The 16,331-nt window shown below is 42.5% G+C and overlaps 2 protein-coding genes across 3 annotated transcripts; one reads left to right on the top strand and one right to left on the bottom strand.

Annotated features, from left to right (window-relative positions):
- Nucleotides 1-343: 343 nt before the first annotated feature.
- Nucleotides 344-10,313, bottom strand: ppm1g (protein phosphatase, Mg2+/Mn2+ dependent, 1G). 2 transcript variants are annotated; one of them, XM_085763591.1, is made up of 14 exons: nucleotides 10,197-10,313; nucleotides 9,725-9,865; nucleotides 8,840-8,909; nucleotides 8,464-8,549; nucleotides 7,783-7,912; nucleotides 7,481-7,592; nucleotides 6,805-7,013; nucleotides 6,386-6,567; nucleotides 6,155-6,286; nucleotides 4,633-4,735; nucleotides 4,155-4,286; nucleotides 3,942-4,071; nucleotides 2,733-2,832; nucleotides 344-2,026 (listed from the first exon to the last, which is right to left on the bottom strand). In XM_085763591.1, exons 2-14 carry the CDS (start codon nucleotides 9,833-9,835, stop codon nucleotides 1,829-1,831), a joined length of 1,695 nt encoding a protein of 564 aa, XP_085619717.1. In that variant the 5' UTR covers nucleotides 9,836-9,865; nucleotides 10,197-10,313; the 3' UTR covers nucleotides 344-1,828. The 2 variants fall into 2 exon arrangements, with proteins under 2 accessions (XP_085619717.1, XP_085619727.1); XM_085763601.1 differs by having other exon boundaries at nucleotides 6,401-6,567.
- Nucleotides 10,314-10,479: 166 nt separating this feature from the next.
- Nucleotides 10,480-12,735, top strand: mis12 (MIS12 kinetochore complex component). Its single transcript, XM_085763612.1, has 3 exons — nucleotides 10,480-10,498; nucleotides 10,806-11,304; nucleotides 12,311-12,735. The coding sequence occupies exons 2-3, from the start codon at nucleotides 10,885-10,887 to the stop codon at nucleotides 12,578-12,580; spliced, it is 690 nt and encodes a 229-aa protein (XP_085619738.1). The 5' UTR covers nucleotides 10,480-10,498; nucleotides 10,806-10,884; the 3' UTR covers nucleotides 12,581-12,735.
- Nucleotides 12,736-16,331: the final 3,596 nt, after the last annotated feature.

The raw sequence follows: 16,331 nt of genomic DNA, 5'->3' as shown, positions 1-16,331 counted from the left end.
TTTTGTTGAACAGATGAACATCACCAGGCTGATTTGCTGTGTGGCCCCTCAAGTCAAATCAAATTTCAGCTTTGATTTGCAACATATTTTGTCCTTGAAAAAAGTGAAAAAAGTAGCAGGCAGCATTTCTTAACCACGAACATGATGTGACAACTTGCTCATGCGACATTACAAAAGTCACAATGGAAAAATATATGCATTACTTAACACAACTTTTTTTTAGGGAAAAATACCTGAGAAATGTTTTGGTCACTTGAGTTTCACAATAAAAGACTTCTCAAACCTTTGTGAATAAAAGCTGACATTGTGGTGGTTGTTTTTAAAGAAACACACAGGAATACCGTTTATCTCCTTATTTAAAAAAATGTATTGTATGTACTTACATACTGGTGTCAAAAGAGTATGCACCAAAATGTCACATTGACTCACAATTACAAAGAAAAAGCCTTTTCTTTTTCTTCAATTACAAGTATTGAAAAAACTATGTACAGAAAAAAGGGCATGGTGACGAGATAGATCACTAGAAACAAACTTACAGTCACACAAGATGGTTTTAAACAAGGTTGCTGCAAGTAAAGAAAATAATCCTCTAAACAGTTACATTGTCTTGGTGCTCTGAACTTCAAATTGTATTTCCACTCAAAAAAAATTACCTTGTGCATCCTCTCCACAGTCCAGTGTCGGGGCGTTTTTTCAGGGTGTGCTCACAAAAAGGTTTTTTTTTTCTCTCTTTTAAAAACTGCCAGAGGACTGATTCATCAAAAATGAAAAATATGACAATCTGAGTGGAAATACTTTTTAAATAAAACACATGGTCAAGAGATAAAGACCTTTCAATGGAGACCTGGGGGACAGACAGGGAAAGTAAACGGGATGGAGGAAGATGAGAGTCCTGAAGACGAGCTGCACGTGGATTGCCAGCCCAGGGCTTCGATCAACACCTCCGTCTGGGTGGACATACGGCGAGAGACACGCGTTGCTTGCCTCCGTTTCCCTGCTATCATCTCCTAAAGATGAAAAGTACACTCGTTCCCAAAACCCTGGCATCTTTTCAGAATCTGGAAATTTACAGATGTTTATCAAGACAAGACACAAAGCAGGAATTAAAAGAAAGGCAGGATCATGGTGAAGTATTTAGGGGGGGGGGGGTGTTGGGACCAACAAGACTAAAAAAAAGAAAACATCCTCACTTCTCAATGGCTGCTATTGAGAAAAAAAAGGCAAAGTAGAGGGACTGGAGTAGTACCCTTATATCATTCAGGTCCTCTCTGTTGAAGTGTGACTTTAACAAACACCAGAGAGGAGTCTGAAACAGGGCATCAACACATTCAGTGCAACACTAGACTAGCATCTGCAGTCTCACGGCATCATAAGGTTTCAGTCTGGGCGACCGATGACGGTTGAATCCTGTCATTCAAGATGTGTTTCCTGATGTTACCTTTACGCAATGCCAAGTTGGACAGTCACAGATACAAGTAGAGTGATGAGCATGCCAGTGAGTGTTGAGTCTACCTGCTCTGAATTTTAAAAAAGTTTAACCGTTACCAGCTTCTTTCCAATGAGACCAAACAAAACAAAAACAAACAAAAAAAAAACAACAACTGGAGGGGCAGTTAAAGTGAGAATCCACCTTAAACAGAGGTCAAAAACTATACCGATGACCACAGATCAGCTGATCTTTGAGCATATGTATAGCATTTACATTTTCTGTCTGAGGGCGAACTGATGTTTGTGAGGTAAGGAATTAATTTTGAACAGAACGCGTCTCTGGGCGAATCTGGGGTAGACTGGGACCGGCTGCTCCCCCTGCGACAGTTTCTCTTTTCCTTTAGTCACTTTTAGCCTTTTTGCTGTTTCCGTTCTCCTCTGGCTCGCCCCCCTCGGCCCCTTCCGGATGCTTCCTCTTCTTTGTGTCGTCCGACTGAGACGAGGACAGGTGTGGCCGGAAGGTGATGATGATGCAGGTCATGTTATCACACCCTGTCCCGTCTCCAGATGTGTCGGGAGCCAAGCAGTGGTCCACCAGCTGTGAGGAGGGAGCACATGGGAGTTGGGATTAAAAAGGCAGCAAACTGTGGAAAATGTCTGGGAGTGAACAGATGATGCAGTGATTACACATTATTGTAAAGTGACTAATACTTTGGAAAGGACCAAGCTTTCAGTCTTTGAAACTGCCCCGTGCCACTCGCAGAAAAGAAAATGGGAACAGGGAATGGGAGAGGATAACCACACACCGAACACGCTTCTACAACAGCTTTTTCCCTGCCACAGTGAGACTCATAGCAAATGCAAAATAAATACAACTGTTACACCACGGACATCTCTGACACTTTTGCGTTTTAAATGGACCTTACATACATTTAAATTTCTGTGTATATAATATATTTTATATATATAAACTTTTTCTGTGTGTTTTATTAATTTCTTAAATGTCATTTATCTATGTTAGTTATTGATGTTTTCTTTGTCTTTTTTGCCTTGACTAATTCCTTTAAAATTCTTTTAAAACTTCTTAACTCTTTTTACTCAGTCTGGCTCCTGGGCGACTCCGCACAAAAATTCATATTGTACCCAGCTTGTCTGTGCAGAAAATGGCAAAATAAAGTTCTTAAATCTATAATCGAGATATAGATCATTTCTTTCTGGGGTCACTGAATGTAAACTACACTACGTTAGTTGTGGTATGTTCTGATTCTTGTGCTCTGGATCCAGCTGCAGTTTCAGTGTCTCACCTCTTCCACTATAGACGAGAGGGGTCTGGCCTGGCCACTCTGGTCTGGTTTGATCCTCTCAGAGATAAAGTCCACAACCTCCTGACTGCTTAACACATTCCTGCACACACACATGGAGACACAGGTTATCAAGAGTGATAAATCAAAGAGGAAAAAAACACAACTTCAAGCTTATAAAGTGTCAAATGATTTCCCAAGATTAAGACAATTAAGAGCTGAAAACATTTGATTAAATTCTTGTGAAACTGTCCATCAGATAATATAAATAATGTCAAATGGGAAGTGAAGAGAATAGCTCTGCTTTTGGTAAAGCAAGTACCAAACAACAAGAAGTTCAACCTGATAAACAGGGAAACTTTGATGCTGATCACCTAAAAGCTAGTGTTAATTTCGTTAACGAAAACTATGACGAAATATATTCGTCAACAAACTTTTTTTTCACTGACGAAGACGAGACGATGACAAGATGGCACCGTCGTCATGCCACTGTGACGGTTACCAACATGTAATATTGTTGATGAAAAAAGACAGCACCGTCCTTACAGGTGACGCACATGCAGACGTCCGTGTAGGAGTTTATCGTCTGACCTTCCTTCACGGGGACTGCACTGCATAACTGGCACATACTTTGGGCTAAGAAGCCGACCCTTATAATTTTTTGCTGTGAAATATGACTGAAGGCACACGTGGAAGTCTGCACGTGTCGACACGCCCCCATGAGTTGATGACATAAGGAGATAATTAAAAAATTAATTACTATTGACTATTAATTGGTCAAAGTTCTTGTAACGGTTTAACAGATAATGTGCATCCCTACTATGCTGTTGAGAACGACATGCCATGTTGAGATGTGTAATTTAATCAGTCAGTGGCTCAAATATAAATTAGCAAATCAGTACATCTTCCATGTCAGGATGCATATATCAGCAGTTTTCATTGTTTGTTTCATTGTAGTTGTTTTCTTTGACTAATACAAGACTAAAATGCTTAGACTTTTAGTCGACTAAAACTTGACTGAATAAAAACAGGATGGGGTAGACTAAATATGACCAAAACTAACAAGGACATTTGATAGCTGCCAAAATTAACACTACTAAAAGCAGCTTGATTGTTTCAAATATCAAAACTACCTGCAGTTAGTAGCCGTCTGTGTGAAAAAGAACTTATGATTCCCTTTGGAAAATGAAATGCGAGGCCACCATTACTCACCAGATGCCGTCACAGGCGATGACCATGAAGTCGTTGTCGTCATTTAGCGTCAGAACTTTGACGTCCGGCATCGCAGAGATCATCTGCTCCTCTGGGGGCAGAGCCTTGTTCCTCTTATAGAAGTGGTCGCCTGAGATAAACAAACGACATTAGTTTTATTCATGCTGCTTCTCTCAGGACTCATCTAAAGATCGTGCATGGGTTCGGTCGTACCAATGGCCCTGGAGAGGTTCAGTCCACCGTTGACCCGTCCGTCCATGGTCACTTTTCCTCCGGCGTTTTTGATGCGAGCTAGCTCCACCTCGTCCTCTGGCTTGTGGTCGTATGACATGTCCACAGCTTTGCCTACGGGAACGCAAGAAAGAATTTCATATAATGCGACAGCTTTCATTGAAATATACGACACTACACATGAAAACAAACACTGGGATTAAATAGAGAGAAAAATGAGGTCTTCAGGATAAAAACAAACAAACTACATATAAGGTAAGGGGACAGAGAAGAGGAGTTCTGTGCACCATGATATATCAACCTGCTGGGGCTGTAAAAATAGCAGGAAAAGCAAACATACAATGATGTGACTTGATTGCAACAGGGCTCACAGACTCCAACTGAAGTTCTTAAATCATATTTAATATACATGTCACAACAGCACATGCATCACAAAAGGTAAACAATGTTTCGGACTTACCGCGTTCAGACACCACGCAGCGAGAGTCTCCAGCGTTGGCCACGATCAGCTGCTTCCCTCGGATCAGAGCCACGACAGCTGTGGTGCCGCTGTCCGAGCCAGGCTGTTAAAATGTGACAACATTGTTTAAATTTCACGACGGCTTTCACCAACAAAATAAATCAAAGCTTGAAGGCATTTTTCAGCCAATTAAAAAAAGGGCAGCCATTAAAACCTCTTCTATTTACATAAACTCATCACAAGTCATTACGTTTGGCTTCTGCAGCTGTGCAGCTGTCCAACTCGTTGGAGAACCGTTTGTTGGATTCATAGCTTGCAATTACAACTGTGCTCTTGAAAAGGCCAACGACAGACAGTGACTGCTCACTCGGCCAATCTGCGGCACTGAAAAGAAACATTTCTGGTTGTTTCTTTTAGCCCCGTGGGGAAACAAAATAATGGTTCATAATGACTAATGAACATTTGCATAATAACGTCTAATTTATGACAAGTCTGTTCAAGCACTTGCAAATGATGAGTGGATAATAATAATAACTTTATGTTCGCTATGAATTTCTTGCATCAGGAATAATGTTCAGTGTTCAGAGCCAAGACTGCAGCGATGAATCGACAGCCTTGAGAACAGAAAGTGTGATTAATCACCGTATTGGGGAGGGAGGTAACGCACACCAACGGTTCATTTGGGAGATGCTAATCACTGAAAGTGTAAACTGAAAATAAATAAGTCTAGCACACTCTTGGCTCCGTATCTTTTAATATGAAAATGACGTTTCGGTACCGGATTAACTGCAGAACATTGGTTTGTTCTTCCCCCTCTCGAGCTGACATGGCCACTAAATGACTGGAACGACCATTACATAAATATTTTTGAACAACTCTCTACAATCCAGCGATTAAAGCAGAAGTAAGTGATATATTTGTGTTAATATAAGTCTTAAATAGTTATATCTTCCGACAGCAATCACTTACATAGAGTGTTTGGACTGAAACACGGGTCTGTCAGTCCCTCTGCTCTGCTCTGAGCCGAGGAGAAAACATTTATCGTATCCTACAGTTTTTATCCAATGAGGAGAGAGAACGGCATGCAGGGCTGTGTGTGCAGCCAAGGGACGCCGTGAATGTGGCGACGTAGGGACGATGACTGTTACGGTGCGTTCAAGGAAACTCATATTTTTCCGACCGTGAAGTCGTACCGTTCGATCTGGTACGACTTCACGGGTCAGAAGTTACGAGTGGCCGTTATAGTGACTTTCACCGGTAAAACAGGTCGGAAAAACACGAGTGGGTTGCCTGGAACGCTACTAAGTCGTAAGTTGTGACTTGAAGCTGTAATTTACGATTTCAAAAGCCGGCCTGGAACGCAGCATTAGCGAAAACGACCGGACCACTTACTTCTGCTTTAACTCAGCTAATCAATTATAGATATTCAGCACAAAAAAAACAAACATGCAACATATGACTGTGCAATGAGGCCTAATATGTTGACTGTACTACATGTAGTTGGTGTTTATACTGTACACACCTCCTCCTTGCCATCCATCCCAGGTAGACACATTTCCTCCTCTTCTTCATCCTCTGAGTCTTCCTCTCCTTCCTCTGTATCCTCCTCTTCTTCCATCTCACTGCTGTCCCCCTCTTCCTCTTCACTGCCATCCTAATAAAAAACAAAACAAACAACAGTTATTACATTGTTTTTCAAAGACACTGAGCTTTCACCGTCATGGATAAATCTATTTTACTCTCCTACTCTCACCTCCTCATCACTGACCTCCTCTTCTTCTCCCTCCTCAGACTCCTCGCTGTCATCGAAGAACCTGGACTTTGAGTCTCCGGCAGCCTTGGAGGACAAGGAGGAGCAGGAAGGACCAGCGTCTCCCTCTGCCTTGCCGGCCTTTTCTTCTCCGTTGGAGCTTCCCGACTCTCCACAGTCCGCGGCTGTCAGGGACAAGAGGGGCAAACAAGAGGGAGAGAAGAAAAAGAAGAGAAGGACCAATAAGGAGAGGGTATTTAGTAGGTGCTCAAATTTTGTGAAGTCACAAGTTCCACACCATCATCATTCATCCATCCATGATCGTTTTATTTTCACTCATTGTTTCCATATTGTAGAACTACATTAATGTAACTCTTTCCATCTCATGTGTTAGCAGAAACAAATGAGTCCCAGCTCTGTACCTGCACCGGCGCTGCCTTCACCTCCTCCTATTCTCCGACAGGCTCTCAGCTTAGACCCACACGCTGCCGCTCCTTCGGCGCCCTTCACCTTCCCGTTGCTCTCCTCCTCCACCTCTCCATTCACTCCCTCTTTCTTCGGTCCTTCCCCACCTTCTCCTTTGTCTCCTGAGGCCTCAGCGTGTTGGCAGGCGGCCTTCTTAGCAGCTGCACTAAGAACAAAAAACAAATAGAAAATAAAGGGGTCAAAAACCTGAGTGTTTGACATGTCGATCCTATCATGAAAAATGACAGAGTCCCAGCAAAGATAGGCGTCTGGTGTGATGGATATGGACGATTTTCACTAAATTCAAACATACATTATCACATACGATCAACAAAATGACCAAAAGTTTTAAGTAAAAAAGGTGTGGTTTGGTTTTCTCATCACTTCCTTTAAGTGATATGAATCCGGTTGCAACAGGTTGGTGTAACAGGATGTTAAACAAGGAGATGATCAATGGACTATAAAACATTTTTTCATCTCAGAGGTTGGACTTACACAAGATGCACTTTCACTGCAAAAGTAACATTTTCAGGAAACTGATGAGACCATTTTTATTAGATGTTTGTTTTCAAGTGCTTCTAGTTTGTCTCCCTATGAGAAAAAAAAATATTGGACAAGAGTTTGCTGATCTACCTGAGGGCAGAAGCATGTTTGACAGCATTGCGGTTCTGGCCGTAGCGCACCAGCAGCTCCTCTATGGTCATTGTAGCCTCCTCGTGGAGCAAAGCTGCCTCCTCTGTTTCCACTGGAAGAAAAACACAAACATGGAGTTACCCTGAAGCAGTTCTTGATCCACTTCAGTGACATTTTCTTGTTGTTTCCTCTGTGGTATGAGGTCATTATTAGTGTTTATAAGAATGCTTTGCAGTCCCTCTAGGATTTTTGTAAGATGTGGCAGCAGGACCCTAAACCTGAAGGTTATTGTGTCTACTCACAGTCATCCTCCTCTGCCACCTTTTCAGCAGGTGGCTCCTCCGTGGGTCGTCCAGCAATCTGCACCAGCTCTTTGATGACATCTTCTGTGGTCATTCTGGTGTCGATGGCCAAGAAGGCGTCCTCCAGTGCCTGGAAACCACATGCGAAAAGGTGTTCTCAGCAAAAGTCAAGTGTCACAAGGCAATACTGGGTTTAAAAGTGATAACAATCATGTTGGAGATCACATCAAAGTACAACTGCAACAATTAATCGAACAATTATCGATTATTAAATTAATCGTCAACTATTTTGATAGTCGAATAATCGGTTTGAGTAGTTTTTGAAGGGAAAAAGAAGTCAAAATTCTCTGATTTCAGCTTCTTAAATGTGAATATTTCTGGTTTCTTTGTTACTTTACGACACTATACTGAGTATCTCTAGGGTTTGTGTACAAAACAAGACATTTGAGGACATAATTTTGTGGTTTGGAAAACACTGATTGATATTTTTTAACATTTTATTGACCAAACAACTAATCGATTAATCGTTTAAATAAGCGACAGATTAATCGATAATGAAAATAATCATAAATTGCAGCCCTACATCAAAGAGAGCTCAGAGTGATAAAGTGACATAATCCTCTGCTCTGTCAGAGTAGTTGAAGATGAGTAGGCCAGATTGTGGCTTCCACGGTGTTTCACCTTTTGCAGTTTGCCATCTTTGTAGGTCTTCTGCTCCTTGATGATGTCAGGAAGGTACTTTGAACAGTACAGAGCCACCTCTTCACCTAAACGGGAACAGCAGGTAATATAAATTCTCAGGATAGGTGTGTAGTATTCAGAGAGGTGTGTAAACAAACTATAAAGTGAGGAGACACTTCACAAATATGGGTGTGTTGTGCTCCTAAAATAAAAAAGGAACAAACATTTCCGTCTCTGCGTGGCGTTTGTGTGGGCAGTACGTGTTGTACACCATCAACGTTAGGAACGGTGTTTAGCAAACAAATGCTGTAAATGGTGCAATATATACTGCACTAACTATAAATAGAGGACTCAGTTTGTAAAGTGTGTATGTTACCTCCATGTCCGTCATACACAGCAAACATGGCAGTCTCCTCATCAAAGTCTAGGATACAATTGTGAGCATCCTGTGGTCCAAAAAAGAAACAGAAAAATATGCATATTAAAATACAGACAGCATTTACCAATTGGTACAGTAGCACAGAAATCAAAGTCCCTCTTCTGGTGAGAAGAGAGAACCTGTATATTCAGGAAAAGCAAGTGGGAGGGGATAAGATGAGAGAAATAATACATCCATCCAATCACTGTCATACAATATAAATACATACTGGGCAAATAACGTTGGCAAACATCAACGTTTCTGCTCTCTAGCTGCAGAAAAGCCTTGTGTCATCATCACTGCACACACCGATGTTCACGTCTTTGGATTTGATTACTGGCATGCAATCACTTGACAACCAATTTAACCATTGTTTTACTGGTGGTATCTGATTAGAAATACATCTACTCAACGCATGTGATTTGTTTCCTCAAAGGTGGTTTAATAAAATTAGATAGAGGGCAGTGTTGTTGTTTTTTTTCCAAATGCTGCCAGCTGCAGTGAAGGACTATTTTCACAAGTGAAGAGACAAGAATCTCAGAGCAGACAACAATTACAGGCTCTTGGCTGCTGTGAGGAAGTGATTACAATGTAACTCAGCATGCAAGGAGCAGCCCTGTGGTTGAATTATGGATTTCAAGTCATCGCTGCAGCTGATGCTGGTTTGGTCGGACTCTCAGTGTAACTCTGGAGACTCAATCACCGCCTGCAATCAAGCAGACGCCTATTACGCCTCATCCGACCATTTATAACTCTAAACTCCTTTTTTCTCCCCTCGCAGGGTTCAGGACACTGAGCGGCAACATGGCTCATCTTTGATCCGGCCCCTCATTTTCCGCTCACCTCCATGGAAACACGCCAGCCCTGCATGGCAGAGATGCCGTAGCTCATGTTGGTGTTGCCGCCATCGGAAGAGGTCTTGGTCGTGTTAGGCTGCGACAGATAAGCCCCCATGGTTGTGTCGGTTTCTATGGCTTTTTACACCTGGAGAAAAAGGGACGACACGGTGGAAACATCACATATTTTATAGCTTCACACGAAGACACAAATACAAGCTAAAACACTGGCGGTGCGTTACTTCGGCTGCGTTCATCATGTCTGGCTAGTTACGGTTGCTAGCTAGCTAACGCTAGCGTCACCACAACAAAAAAAAGTATACGTATCAGCAGCTAGCTAACATCCCCGAGCTAACAGCAGCAAACCCGGCTAAACTTCGAGCCTTTAGTAACCTCTGCCCCCCCTCCCCTCCCCAACCGGGCAAAACGGCCGCGCAGTTGCACAAACAGCACCCGCTCGCCGCCCACAGTGGGTTTACCTATAGTGGTGGAGTAAGGATGAACTCGTAAACGGGGTCCCGAAGAGAGAGATTCACATATGAATGACCACACGTGTGGAAGAAGGAGCCGCTATCAACACAGACCAGGCGAGGAAAAAGGCAGCAGCCGAGGAGGAAGTTAGCGCGCCCGCGCCTGCGCACTTCGTCGCGACGAGGAGGCGTGCCCGCGGCGTGCGTCTGACGTCAGAGCGTCAACGGTTTTTAAACGAGCGGCGGAGAGGGAACGTTCTGAAGAACAGACGAAGCCCAACGGAAACAAACGGTGGTGCAAAAATACTCAGGTATTTTACTTATAAAACAGATCGTGACGAAATTAACATTATGTAGAATCACATGAAGCCACTGCCAATGATTATTATTGTTATCAGATATTTATTCAACACGGATGTCCCAGCATGAACTCCTCAACACAGTTCTATAACTGTTGACAGATCTATCCTACTTTAATTATAATTTTAGTGCGGTAACATATTAGAAGACGTAGTTGAATCAGAGTAGGTCATTATTTTTACTCTATTGTGTCATTTATTATTGATCAATATTGTTTATTCGTCCTGGAGCGGTGCAGTCGGACTCCCTCCGTACCAGGAGGTGGCGCTAACGCTGCGTCTGGTTACGTCCATTACGTCACAAGAGGAGGAGGAAGAAGAGACGTCAGAGATTCAACATGGCGCGGGAAACCCGGGAAGAAAACGAAATGGATGTAGTTGAACAGGGCGACGCAGGGATGGACAGTCCGCCTCCGTCGACGTTAAAGCTGTACGAGGCGCAGTTTTTCGGTTTTACGCCGCAGACCTGCATGTTGCGGGTCTACAGCGCCTTCCAGGACTGTCTGTGCGACATTTTACCCGTCGTGGAGAAGGTGTGTGTGCGGCAGCTGAGTAAAGGCGGGGCGGACGGAGCCGACGAGCTGCTGCGGGCCCGGGCCAGAGAGTGCAGCCAGAAGCTGCAACACTTTCTGGAAGAGCGGTTCAAGCAGCTGGCGGAGCGGATGGAGGCCCTGCTGATGGACCGCTGCTTCACCGTGCCGCCAAACGTCCTGCTGCCCGACGACCAGTCACACAGGAACTGCCCACAAGACTTACAGGTGGGTGGGGGAGGAAGAGAGGGGGCTGTAGTCCACTGGGACAGGCTACTGTTCAATTCATGTGTTTAAATGCTCCTATGTTGTCTTTAAACCAGGAGTCTTCAACGTTTTTCAGGCCAAGGACCCCCAAACTGATGGAGAGATAGAGCAGGGACCCTGCCCCACTGTATACAATTGTGTTTTTAAACATACAGTACCATGTTATTGTGCATTCAATACTAAACTGTTCACATAATACACAGGATCATATTCAAGTTTTATTTTAAACTTGTACAGTGAGTAAGGTGGTCGTGCTGTTTATAAACAGACCTGTGAATGATACCAAGGCCAATATCAACAATTGTCTGTCAATTGCATGGTAATCATGCAGACAAGCTATTCAAATGGAAGTTTTTATTTCAAATATGAATGGAAACTCTCCTATTGTCATAATCTCTATAGTAGGGGTAGGTTCATTACCTTTAATTATCGGTGCATGTTGTTTTGAGATCCGCAGGGGAAAGACGAGAGCTGCTCAGCGAACACAATGGAGGTGAACAGTACAGGTCATCTGTCCCTCATCAAACTCATCAAATGCACAATCCAGCAACTCAAAAACGGTCTCATGGAGAAGTTGTGACCTGCACATTCACCACCCTATGAAATAATAATGTATAAAAATTATGTAACATTACGACACGACATAGCCTATATGAAGTTACCACCCTCATGTATAAACAAGTCTGAACATTACATTATATTACGGTTTATACCCTGTTTATACCCCACATGGATGTAAAAACCTACCCCATAATTACTATATTGTGCTGTACATTGGTTTTGCAACTAATTTTGTTAAGTTAATCTGCAGGTGGCTCTTACAATACACCACCCTGTTTGTATCTGTTGTTAACTTGTTGTTAATAATAATTTGATTGTGTACAGTTTTCTCACGTCTGCACAGTTTGTCATGGAGAACAGTGCAGTAGTAATGTATCTGTGTGTGATTTGACTGTCCCCCGTCCAGGAGGTGCTGAGGCTGGAGTCGTCCATGGCCGACCTCCGGAGTGCGTATGAAGCAGAGGTTTGTGCCAGACAGGCCCTGCTCGCCGAACTGGAGGAGCAGAAGGAGGTGCAGAAGCAGCTGGATGGGGTGATGGCGTGGGTCAGCGAGCTGCAGGCCGCCTGGGTGAAAGAAGGTAACGGCAACTTCCACGAAAGTTTCAGACTGGCGATGGAGTCGGTAAAGAAACTGCAGAAGGCCGTCCGAGAGGTTTACAGCAAAGCGCCTCACTGAACTAACGCTGTGGGAACTCTGCAACAGAGTGAACTCAGACTATCCTCGTGTTTCCAGGAGTGAGTTTTCATCACCAGCTCTCGCCCCCCCCGGGAGCATTTTGCTTTTAATGCAGTGACAGTGATAAAGAAACAGGAAAGTTGGAGAGAGAGAGAGAGACTGGAGCTGGACGCCACGAGTAGGACTCCAACTGAAGCGTGTGCTTTTATGACTTTATGAAGGTAATGATTTAATCCCAATAAACTTTAGTTACCTAAAGACTCAACAGCAAAATCTGCAAACATGAATTACGCTTAACCATAGTATCTATTCTACAGTAATGTAAATGTAAATAATAACAGATAAATGTTTTTCTTTGTCCATTTAACTGATTTATTTGTGATACCCGAGCGCTGTTTGTCACACATAACACCTCCTCATCTTCTTCCCTTCGCTGTGTGGACACGATGTCGGATCTCTGCATTAGACAGTCGATGCAGTTCAGCACCATAAAGTGTTGCCTCAAAAACACAACTTCATTCTCCAAATAACCATATTTTTTAACTTAAAGGCGGTGACATCTGTTTCATTGTCATTTCACTGGACTGCATTAATAAGTTGTTATGGTGTTCATGAATGTGTCCACTGCTTAGGTTTAAATAAAATACAGTGATAAACACCAGAGGGCGCCCTGTGCATGTTCATACCACTAACACAGTCGAGTGATGGACTTCACATTTAATGTCTAAATAAGCAGGAGCACAAGAAACATTTAAATCAATAAAACGTGATGAATAACACTGGGAGATTTTGCAGTTACCTCTAATTATTATAATATTAACCAGTTGGGTGGCCACACTAGACTCAGTATTGATCATTTCACTTAATAGAAAAGGGGGGAAAATACATTTGATGGTTCCAGTTGTCAATTGTGAATATTTGATACTTTACTTTAACATACAGTATATAGTGGTAAACTGAATATCATTGGATTTTTGTATGGCTGTTTGGGATAAAACAAGATATTTGAAGATATTACATTGGGCTGTGGGATATCATTAATGGCATTTTATACTATTTTACGGACACAAATGATTAATTTTTAGTTGACATGCCATGTACACATCACATAATGAATACCTCTAAATTCTCCATTTTTAATTTCAGCATTACATTTTATGTTTAGTGTGTATGAGATGTGCCATTTAGAAACTGGCCAAGAGACGCTCTGTCATCACCAGTAGGGGGCAGCAGATGCATGTCATGCTCATTTTAATGTGTGACATGCTGCAGGACCTGTGTGCAGGACTCATTTGTATTTGTCATCAGTTACACACTGTTATTTCCCTGCTGTTTCATCTGTTAAATCTGTTTTTCTCCTTCTTATAATCCAAATGATGCCTCTAGATTTCCACAGCTTCATAAATCAGATCGCTCGGGGCAATAAATAATTTTGAGAATAATACTTATGTGTTTTGTGATATGATGCCTTGCAGAACGTCCTCCCAGCGTTAATATGAACGCCACAGAGCAACTGCAGCAGAATAACAGGGTGGAGTGATAATTGCTAGGTAATGTCTCCAGATGTAATGATAATAATTTGTTTCGGAAAGTCTTTGACTGGAGTGCATTTGTTTTACTCATAAGACTCAGATCTGGGGTCAGGCTGTGCCAACATGGTGAAGGAGGGAAATATAATCTAATGGTGAGGAATCAAAGGACACTGCTGAAACTGCCTGAACTCTGGAGCAAGTGAAAAGTGAGTTGCAATCAATATTAAATCTAATGAAGGGTAAGAACTGAAGAGCTGAAGTCAGCCTGTGGTTATAGAATATACAACATGACAGTGAAACTGATCCATAAAGTAAAGTACCGTTAGTTTTATGTGCAAGTTTTAATGTTAATCTCCCGGTAGCTGAAGCTGTGAGTGAGTGGTTCTGCTGATGTCAGATTTACAGCCACAACAACAACAACTGAGCTGAAAGAAAGTGCATAAACAATAACAACAGGTCCAGTGTAAACAGTCAACATTTGTTTTAGCATTCCTCAAATCTGTGTGTGTGTGTGTGTGTGATTGACCTGAGGGATGATCCGTCCAGATGGAGAGGTGTGAGAACTATACCTGCTTGCTTCAGTGTGTTTTTATCTGGTCATTAGACCTGTGTGTCTTCAGCTGGGAACATAAATGATGGTAAGTACAGGAAGTGACTGCATTTTGCTTAGAGCATTTTCTTTTTTTTCTTTTTTTTGTGATGAAAATGGGGGGAAAAAACATAAAAATCCTCTCCAATCAACGTTGAATTCAGTTTCAAACAGAATTTGTTTTGTTTTATGCTGTTTTGAAATGAGCTAAAAGGATAAAAGCATTTTATATGTATCATATTTCTTATTTTTCTTGGCTTGGCAGTATCATTTACAAACCTAATCCTGAAGCACCGGTCTGCGGTTTCCATGACAGCACTGTTTTTTACACACGAGGCTTCAAGATGGTGAGTGTTGAATATCCTGCGTTACGCTATCACATTGTTGTGTCTCTCCATGTTTGTAACAATCTTGCCACAAATTAAGAACAGAAGTTAAAGAGTAACACAAAGCGATAAATAAATAAAAGGCCTGATAAAGAAGTGAATTGTTTTGAGGGAAGTTCTGCCGCGTCGACCATCGACACATACTCATTTTCATCCTCAAACTTGGCCTCAAACTGTTGGTTTAACCAGTGTGAGGCATCCTGTCGACTGGTTTTTACTGTAAGTGGATGTGATGAGAACAAAAGGGAGATTACAAAATATTTTCTCTGTTGAGTGGCACCAGTTTGTCTGCTGATCGTGACCCGTGGCGTTGGGAGTAAGTTACGAGTCCGGGAGTCGCAGCAGGTACAACACGGAGGAAACTCTCCACCCGTCACTGTGGGTATTTGGCACCTTGACTTTAAAACCTCCAAGCGTGTTGTCACTTTCTGCTCAGACCCTCCTCCTGTGTTTGTGCAGTAACAAAGTGTGTGTCGGTGTGAACACAGCTGTCCTGAAGGAGACGTACATTTTAAACTACCATCCTACATTTGTTGTAGTCTAAACGCCTGTCTCACTGCCTATAAAAGATGTTATCATCAGACACTACAGGACACAGCTGTATGCAGCTGGCTGAGTATATGTCTGGAGTGGAGGGAGAAAATGATGTGAAGGGAGAAGAAGTGTCTGATCAGCAGGAGGGAGACGGAGAGGGAGCCAAACAAGTGTCAGTGACAGCGTTTAAAAAGTGAAAGTGTTTGTATTTGAGGGGAGGAAGGGGGAGACGAAACAGAGACAGAGGTTCGTGGAGGAGAGTCTCCAGCTTTCACGCTGCTGTCCTAAACAGCTTTGGCACCGAGGCTTCATCCACACTAAGCTGGCGAGCTGAAAGTACTATTTACACGTGAAAACAACATGTATCCATGTTGGCTTTTTCAGGTTGTCGTCGTCTGTCCACAGTAAAACACCACAACAAAAGGAAAAACGTCTTAATCTCTCCTTCTTCCTCTTGTTTCAGTCGACAAACCCTCACATCTGGTTGAGTTTGTTCTTCCCTTTCGCTCTCTTCACATCCATCAGATAAAACCTCAACGTAAGTTCTCGTTCACATGTTCTTCTGCTTCTCTTTTCCAGGTTCTGCTGATTAATTTTGCCTTTGTCTGTAATCTGTAGATATCACCCTGGCCTCTGGATTTTTATTTCATTTTTCTTCAATAGACTAAAGGAATAAATAATATCTGATCCTTAAACAGTGAGTCCAGTTA

This window comes from Trachurus japonicus, chromosome 3 (assembly GCF_045865225.1).
Source record: "Trachurus japonicus isolate A0001 chromosome 3, Traja_1.0".
NCBI classification, from domain to species: Eukaryota; Metazoa; Chordata; class Actinopteri; order Carangiformes; family Carangidae; genus Trachurus; species Trachurus japonicus.
The sequence above is the reverse complement of the archived record's forward strand: the minus strand, read 5'-3'. Positions and strand labels throughout refer to the sequence as shown.

Bases quoted from the DNA above. Each gene is read 5' to 3' on its own strand.
- ppm1g (XM_085763591.1), bottom strand. From the start codon at position 9,835: ATGGGGGCTTATCTGTCGCAGCCTAACACGACCAAGACCTCTTCCGAT. The intron at 7,913-8,463 runs GTGAAACACCGT...TGTGGTTTCCAG, and splicing joins AAGATGGCAAACTGCAAAAG to GCACTGGAGGACGCCTTCTT. The intron at 4,072-4,154 runs GTACGACCGAAC...TGTTTATCTCAG, and splicing joins GAACCTCTCCAGGGCCATTG to GCGACCACTTCTATAAGAGG.
- mis12 (XM_085763612.1), top strand. From the start codon at position 10,885: ATGGCGCGGGAAACCCGGGAAGAAAACGAAATGGATGTAGTTGAACAG. The intron at 11,305-12,310 runs GTGGGTGGGGGA...TCCCCCGTCCAG, and splicing joins ACTGCCCACAAGACTTACAG to GAGGTGCTGAGGCTGGAGTC.